General features: G+C 26.4%; 1 protein-coding gene across 2 annotated transcripts in view; it reads right to left on the bottom strand.

Moving 5' to 3' along the window:
- LOC129958754 (actin-interacting protein 1-like) overlaps positions 1 to 8975 on the bottom strand; it is a 28782-nt gene extending 19807 nt beyond the window's left edge. The window contains exon 1 of one of the 2 annotated variants that reach the window (XM_056071416.1): positions 8840 to 8975. In XM_056071416.1, coding sequence (XP_055927391.1) covers positions 8840 to 8855 — 16 coding nt within the window. In that variant the 5' untranslated portion in view covers positions 8856 to 8975. Of the gene's footprint in view, positions 1 to 1166; positions 1307 to 8839 lie in introns of those variants that run through there. The other variant, XM_056071417.1, reaches the window with a different exon arrangement.
- Between the last annotated feature and the right edge of the window lie 348 nt (positions 8976 to 9323).

A 9323-nucleotide genomic window follows, 5' to 3' on the forward strand; every position in this document is an offset into this window, starting at 1 on the left:
TCGCTGTTTCGTAGGAAAAAGAAAATCCACTAAGCAGCTGATCAGAAGGCATTTAAAATTATGGATTACAGCACATGCTTAGCAAGTAACATAACACGCCGCGTGACAAGAATTCCAGTACGGTACTTTCTTTTGAAGTGTAAATGGTACCACAAAAATAATTACTCTTAAAATAATGTTAAAAAGGATTAATTCAAATTTGCGCTCTAAATATTTTAAATATTTTTTATTAAACCCCCCAATAAACTTAAAAGAAATGCGGCTTTCTAGGCCCCTCCTTCTCTTCCGAATAATAAAAACAAAAAAATTATAAAAATGAAGAGAGATTACTTTGCACTGTGCTCAAATAATAAAAAAAAATCACGATAGCTTTTTCTAAAATTTATTTTGGTTTCTAACAGAATCGTTGAACCATGACAGAGAAGAAAAAAAAAATTTCTAGTTCAGTCAAAACAGAGATCGCTAATAACTAAAGTTACTTCTTTTTTTTAAAAGTGCCCTCTGTTTCCCAAAGTAATTGAAATTACTGGAATGAACATAATTTCTAAATAAGATAATTGTCATTTAATGCATCCAGCGTTTAAACAAAGAATTCTATCATTCACTTAGTGTGTTGTTTATACAATCGTGTGAAATGCAAGCAAAAGAGAAAAAAATAATTCCCACTAGCGATAATTTTAATTAGAGGGAAAAAACGATTTCATTCATCAGAGATCTGTTGAATTTTCGAAGTTCTGTAGCATGCTACTTCCATAGATTCAAAGGAGAGCTTCGTGTGAATAAACTTTTTCAAGAATTACGGGAAGCATGCCAGGTTAAGAACATATGGATTCACCTACCACAAATTAATTTTGGCTTTGTTTTGTTTTTTTAATCACATTTCACAAGAGATATGATTTTTAAGCATATCAAAATCGTTTCATATTCAAAATAAATCATTTTTTTAAAACTTAAATCTAACAGAGGACTAAGTTTTTATTAATAACAGTTTTAAATGAAAACCAATCGAGAAGACGTCAAATATCAAAGGACATAAGTGATATTTCAATAAACTAAATTTAGAAATAAGCATTTGTTTTATATAAAAAAAAAAATGCATACAAAACACCAGACGTTACAGAATACAGTAGTGGGTAGTACGACATACAAAAGTGGAATCAAAATACCTGGCTTTCCATTCATAGTTTGTTTTCAAATGACTCGCAGTCTATGAAATGCAAGAAGAATCTTTTCATAGAATATGGACCTTTTCCAGCAAAACTGTTGCGTTTAGGACTAAAGTGAAAATTTATAAGTTTTGAGTTTTCACTGAGCAATCAAAGTACATCATCCTGAAATTTTAAACACGGACTTAAATAGGCGTTCAAAGATAATTTTTTTTAAATTTAAAGATAATCTTAACAACAACAACAAAAAAAAAAAAAAATGCTTTGCTACGCATTGTATAGTTTTAAGAATTTTGCATGGTTTTCTCTGCAGAGAAAAAAATTATTCTTTTTCGGCCAAAAAAATACTATACAGATTTCATGTAATAAAACTTCCTTTTATTTATCTCCAAAAATACGTTCATCTATAATAAAAGGTATTCAAAGGTATGCTAAGAGTTTTTAAACGGAAAAATTCAAAACTCGACTTGGTCTCATTCACGTCAAACTTGAAACAGTGCCCTAGAAATAATAAATTACGAATGATGTTTTTTTTTTGTTTGTTTGTTTGCTATGAAAGTACCAGAAGGATTGTATATGTACCAAGCTAAGCACGATATAATTTGAATAACCAAACTGAGCATCAATCAAACAGTTATATTTAGTTTATTAAACTATTAATCTTGATAAAACATTGTATCTGTTACATGCATAGAAAATTATTAACTTTTCATCATGATGCCTAATCCATAATTCATTGAAACAAATCAAAATTAAAATGTGAAGCGAAACTTAGGCTTGGAACAAAAAGAAGCAGAACTTCATAGAATAATGAATTGTGCCAAACATAATACCGAGAAATCTATTAAATATGAATAATTAAATAATAAAATGAATTAATATATTTAAACAAATAATGATTGAGTTGGTAAAAATAGAGTAGAATTATTACAAAAGAAAATAAACCGATCTCAAGACTCCCAAAACCGCAGAGATGTATGTATCATGTCTGAAGAATTTCATACAGAATAAAAGTTGTCTCTTGTTTTACTTATCAGTACTTTATCTTGGATATAAAACACAATTTCAATGCATCTCCCCAAAAGACTTTACAAATCGGATGAAATTCTCGATGTAAAGACTTCTCTGAACTCTTGTCTTGAAAAAATACTTTTTAAAAAATTGCTTTTGGCTAAATATCCGTTTTGAGATGCATTTTTTTTTCATTTGTTCCATATGGGAAATTGCTATTATTCAAATTAACTATTAGTGATTTATTATTAACTATAAGTAAATTTACGACTTGAAATTATTATTTTCAGCATATTATTAAAAAAAAACATGCAAATCCCATAATATGAACTTCACATTAATAATATCGAAAGAGAATTTAAAAAAAAAAAAAAACTACAAAGCTTCAAATATTTTATCACGAATTTTCGAATATTTATTAATAAATATTAATTTGCTGATATAACTGCGTTTTTATCGAATATTTAAAAAAGGGAAGGCACGCAACAGAAAAGAGGTGGATATCAATGAATATTTTTAGGGAAATAGGAATAGAGCATGAATTTGATCATAAATTTAATTTCTAGTTCCGAATGTTGCAAGATAAAATTTAGGATGAAAAGAATACACCTAACAGCTATCCAATTTCCGTCTCTGTTGCATCAATTCTTCATAGAAAAGAAGCCTTCATGGTTCCGATAAGCTGAAATCAGCTTTGAAAAAGTCAATAATTAACGCTCTGTTTTGGTTTCGCATGATTCGAAACAATTTTCTATTACATTTGCTCTTTATTTTAATTATTTCGCAAAAATGAGGAGGAAATAAACGTATTTAAATAAAAAAAAAAAAAAGATGCACAGAATTTACTGTAATCCTTGATTCCGGTTAAAAAAAAACTTACAAAATACAATGCTTCGGGCACTGTCCACCACTTTTTCTGAAGGCACTAAATGAAATTTATTTAACCTCATGTCTGCCGGATTTTGATGCTTTCTCTAATCAGTACAGTGAAACTTAAAATCCCAACAGACCCATGCAGACCTTTAATAATGAAACTTATGGAGCACAACTAATCTCATCTTGGTTTCGAATCCATTTTTTTAATGCCGCGTGGACGTGGTAGGAACTTTAAAAAGTTCACGAACTGAGCAGTTTAGCTGCATCACAACATCTGACCTGCAAAAAAAATATTTTCGCTCTGGAAATTTAAAAGTTAGCACAGTCAAAGAGCAGCGACCGTGACGAGGCGATGCTCTTTTATCCGTAACCACTGACAAAAAGAACAACGCGTGAAAATCAAGCTCATGGGATGTATGCTCAAAATAATGCAAAGTGGGGGAGGGATGCTGCGAACACGAAGTAGTTTGTTTAGCAACATGTTTGACGTTTTAAAGTTTATAGAAAACCTTAAATATCAATAAACAGCGAAGTAGCTTTATTTAGCAAGAGTAAACGTTGTAAAATTTGCAGAAAGATCAATATTTCACAAAACGATTTCCCGCCACGGGGATATCGTCAAAGGAAATTCCGATAATGGTATCGGATGAAATTTCTCCAGTACAACTACATTTCTTTCCCTGGTTCTAAAATTAAGAGACAGAGTAAAAAAAAATTATATATTATACATCCCTCATGAGGCCATGCGTTTGATAGTTCGAACGGCTCGATTTGATTCCCCCTACCCCTCCTATCCGTAAATAAGCTTCTTGCATTTTTTTATTTTGAATGCAATCTTACTGATGTTACATGGATGATTTTCAAACTAATTCTTAAAGCACGAAATTTTAGTTGCAACGCCTTTAGATTATATATATATATATTTTTTAATACAGTTTCGATACTTTATCCGGCAATTCAATTCAATTATAGTTACTTAAACTTACACGAAATTCTAAACATGACTAAAGATTAAAACAATTTTTAAACATAACACATTAAAAGGTTCTTATACTTCCACCTATCAAATTGTCATCTTCTCCCCCCCCCCTCGGAGAAACTATTCCAGAGGAAGGGGAGGGTATATATAGGTCCTGCAAAATTTTGTATAGTTTGTATAGCTATTTTTACACATAAAAATAAAATTTCTAAAATAACTAATTTATTAATTAAACTCAATTATTTATTGAAAAAACAATTAATTCGAAAATAGTTAATTTTAAAGTTTATGTATTTTTTTAAAGAAATTAATTTTGTGTAAACTATGTTATCTCGGAATAATTAACAATGTTTTTAATAAAAACTTGGACAAAATTTCGATGTATAACATAATTTAGAAGAAAGACAGAATATTTAAATATAACATAATTTTAAACTAATAAATACAAACATGCTTCTCAAATCATAAATTTAATAAAATGTTTTACATTTAAGAGCACAGAACAAACGAATATTAAATGTTATAGAATATCTGAAAAAGAAAATTCTTAATATTAGAAAAGTGCTATAAATGAAGTAGAATATCTTGTTAATTGAATTCATTTCAAAATAAAATCAATCTCACTATTTCAGAAACTAAATATTACATACTATAACTGTTAATATAGAATGAATTACTTATGAATTTACTTGTATAGAACACAAGGCAATGAAAGTGATTATTAGAATTATTTAGTAAATCATTTATAAGAATACCAATCCCATGTCTCATAGACAACGCAGCTAAGCACCAGAAATCAAACATCTTTTTAATAGGTTTCTCAATGAAAATGTGACTTTTGCAATTTTGATTATCTCTATACCAAAGTAATCTGAAAAAAAAAACTTAACTTCTTTAATAATAATTTTTCCAACTTGCAACAACAGATTTTCTTTTACTACAGACTTACTAAAACTTTCACTTTCAGTATCAATCTGAAGCAATTTCAATAGACAGAAGAGAGGTAAATGAGTTTTTCAAAATAAATAAGCAACATAGAATTTTTCAAAATTAATACATTTTTAAATGTATGTTTCAGAACATAATTTTGAAGAAAGAAGTGATTAGATATTAACCTGATATATTGTGACTTTTGTTAAATATTACATTTAAAAAAATTTCCTTAATTTTTTTTCTCTGTTTTACAACTGATTATTTTATATGAAAAGTAGATTTCAAATTGAAATAGTTTGGTTCTAAGTTTCATTGATTAAAAATTAAACATCAATATTTTAACTATCGGTCCTCATCTTTTATAATTTAATTAGTCAAATTAATATATTAAGTTAAAAGACACAATAAAGTCAGAATTTTAGGTTTGGTAAGATTCTAATTTCTTAACTTCCTTACTGTATTATCATGCATATATTTAAGCCATGACAAAATTTACTTTACCATAGGTCAAGACTCACTATGTTCTAAAGGTATTCAAACTCGAATTTATAATCATCTGATTATAATATCAAATTCTACTTTTCATATTTCCTTAAATATATCAAACCATCAAATTCTATTTCTACAGTTTTCTTTAAAATTTTACTTCTAGTTCTTATAGCTGATAATAATTAAGTATTTGATTAACAATAAATGATCTCTAAAAAAAGAATAACTAAATTGGAACAAATTAATAGTATTTAATTAAATTCTAAAAATAATACATAACATTCTACCAAAAAAAAAAAAAAAAGACAAACAAAACTTTTGAGATGTTTTTAGCAAAATGAATTCTTTTCCATAAATTTTACTTCTTAATTTAGCCAGTTAAATAACTAGAAAACAGGATTAAATCTCACAATTTTAGTCTCGGAATTTGCCAAACTTTCACTACTTAACTGCATTTAACCTTTCAATAAGGTAAATCATCCAGCATATTAAATGCTATAAGTTAGTAATTAAATTTACTATGTCTGTTTGTTCGGGAAAGGTAGGTTCAACAGTAAGGGTTAAATCAGCGAGTTCTTTCCTATAAACCTTTTACTATATCTCTTAGTTCTGATTAATCAAATGATCTCCAATCCAGTGCCAATTAAAAAAATTTCTTCTGTATGTTTAATAAGTTTTCACAATTTTCAAAGAAGGACATAGGATTTAATCCTACGATTCAGAAGAACTGTTTAATTCAATAAGTTCTCTATTTTTAAACAATCTTTAAGACTGCACACAGATTTTAATAATTATAAAAGTTAAACATATAGAGGAAATCTCATGTTTGTAACTATACAGATATTTGACTAAAAGTGATATGTTGAAAACAATATGTTGATACTCTTTGCATTTAATAGAGCAAAGAGTACACACAATATGTAATATGAATACTCTCTACAACATTAAGTAACATATACAAACTATTTTGCAAAAGATCAAGACCTTTTTTGACAAAACAAAATATCTTAAGAAATTCATAGCATTTTCTTATAATTTTATTTCATAAGAAACAATTTGAAAAATTATATTCTATAACAGATTAAGCATGGCTTTATATTACTTCATTTTAAAATAAATTATTGTAATTTTTAATTCTCGATCTAATATAAAATATTCAAACATATAATGTTCAATTAATTTTAATAAATTCATTATTATTAAACTTTAAAAAATTAAGATTGACTTCGTGTTTCAAAAATACTAAAAAAAAAAAAAAATAATATTAATGCTATCAGGCAATATAACCTTTATGGCTATAATATAATAATAGATGTATATCTATTCTGAATTATTTAAAATTATAATATTTCATATAAAAAATAAAATTATTTAACTATGACACATTTCATAGTCTTACTTCAAGAGAAGTGTGAATCTTGCTTTTATGCAACTGCAGGATAAAATATCTACTTTTATTGATCAGATAAAAGAAAATACCCAATATTTTCAAAGAAAACAATGAGAAAAAGTGACAATTTTATACTGGTAATACAAGTTAAATTAAAACAATGCTTTTAGTAAATTATGTTTATAACATTAAAACATTTAGAATCTGTCAAGTTCAAAAGTCCTACAAAAAAGTGATCTTCCCAATGGAAAAGATAAGGAATTTTGAATACAAGTCATAGACAACATTGAAATAATTTAATCTCTAGAATTTCTCTATATCCTTTTAAGGATGATACTAACATGATGTATTTCTGTTACAAGATTGTTATAAGATAATTTTTCTATTTTTTTCTGTGGAAGCTGGACACCATATAAAAACTATTCATTTAAAAAATTTCAAGTACAGTAAAAATTGAATTATCCTACAGCTTAAGTATATAAATGACCATGTTACCTTATTTATATAAATATAATTGCTTATTTTATTTTACTATATTTTCTGTACTTTCTTCTTTATTTTAATTTCTAATCAAAAGATTAAATTACAATTTGGTACAGAAAACAATTTAAATTTTTTTATAAGAAACTAATAAAAAATAAATAAGCAGAAAAATAATTATTAATTTTATCGCTCCTTCCCAAATTATTTAATGTACAATACTGTATCAGATAGCTATATTAAAGGTATAATAAACTAATATGATTTATTTTATAAAATATTTTCCCAATTAATTCAGAGGTTCACTTTAACTTATAGTAATTTTATATTCTAGTCATTTCTAAATAAAAATTTAACATAAAATATGAAATTGATAGTTTGGGAAATGACTTGGAATATATTACATTTATTCAGAAAAACATTCTAAAAATATATTAATGATATGCATAAAATATTCATAATTATACATAAAATATAATAATTATTATTATTTATTTATTTTCTTGCAAAATTTTTTTTATTTTCTATGAGAAGAAATTTTTCCTCAAAATTTAATTAAATAAAATATAATAAAAATATATACATCTTGCTGGAAAATTAATCTATAATTAAATTTTATACAATTAATATTTTAACTTCTCTTTTAGCTGGCTAGTATCAGTTTCACAATTAAATTAGTAGAGATGTCACACACAAAATATTCCAGTATTTTCATATTTTCACTTAATAAAATAGTTTGTTTCTGATCATTTATAAGAACTAAATTATGCTGTTAATTTTTTTAAAAAATTACAAATAGAATAGTTAAGACTTCTTCCGAGTGCAAGCTTGTAAATTTAACTCCAGAAATAAACATTTGTTATTTCTCTAGGATGCAAAATAAAATTATTTGAAATTTTATTTTATTTTAATTCTAACTTAAAGGTCTTCCGCTTTTTATAATTTACCTTTTAAATCATAACGAACTTTGAAAATACCACGATCCAATTTTTTAAAAATATAAAAATTTTATGGAAAAAGATTTTTATGCATAAACATCAAAAAATTATTTTTCAAATGATTACACAATAATAAATGATATAATGTATCTTGTAGTGCCTTTAAAAGAACTGATTAGCTATTGCTTAAACAAAAACGTAAAGAGGCATGAAGAATGAAACTGGCTTAATTTTTTTTTTTCTTTTAGGAGGTACTTTCGATTTCCTCCCTATTTGGATCCGGTCAAGTACTTAGGTAATTGGCATCTGTCAAATTTGTAAAATACCGATTAGCATAAAATAGACAAATAAGCTCCAATAGTAGGAGTTCGCTGCATGAATGTCACTGCATTTTATCTTTCTATAATATTTTGAAATATATATTTAAAACATGCAATCAGAAGCAAAGTAAATACAAATACTAAATCCCTTGAAAGATAGATTGATACCACCCATATCGAATGTTTCAAGTAAGTAAAACTTCAAATGACTTTTAATTATGAAAATTAATTATGAGAAACAATTAAAAAATGCTTACGGTTTTTAAACGACATTCCGGAAATTTAACTGTCTCCTTATAAGCACAACACTGAAATCAGTATCAAGACCTACAAGGCAGAGGGGGAAGACTCGGATGAACACCGACTTGCGATAACGATTATATTTGAGCAGCTATACTTGAATATCGATATTTTAAGATTCTATAAATAAGGGCAGTGGTTTTCAAATTATAAAAAGTAAGTTTTTCTAGGAGCGAATACGTTAAAAGCACTTTTTTTTATCTCCTTATTACGATTAAGGTACCTTACATTTATTGGTAAAATATAAAATGAGCCAAGTTATAGTAGCAATCTGTGTTTCTTCCGTATAAGGTTTCACAGAAATCAATGACCTAGTTCATCGACCTCAGAAAAATAAAAAAATTATGCCTCAAGTTAACAAAGAAAGTAAAGCAGCAATCAAAATTTATTAGTGTCTGAAATAATGTTTTTACCCTATGTTCTTTTTTGTGTACTATGTAA

This window comes from Argiope bruennichi, chromosome X1, assembly GCF_947563725.1.
Source record: "Argiope bruennichi chromosome X1, qqArgBrue1.1, whole genome shotgun sequence".
NCBI lineage: Eukaryota > Metazoa > Arthropoda > Arachnida > Araneae > Araneidae > Argiope > Argiope bruennichi.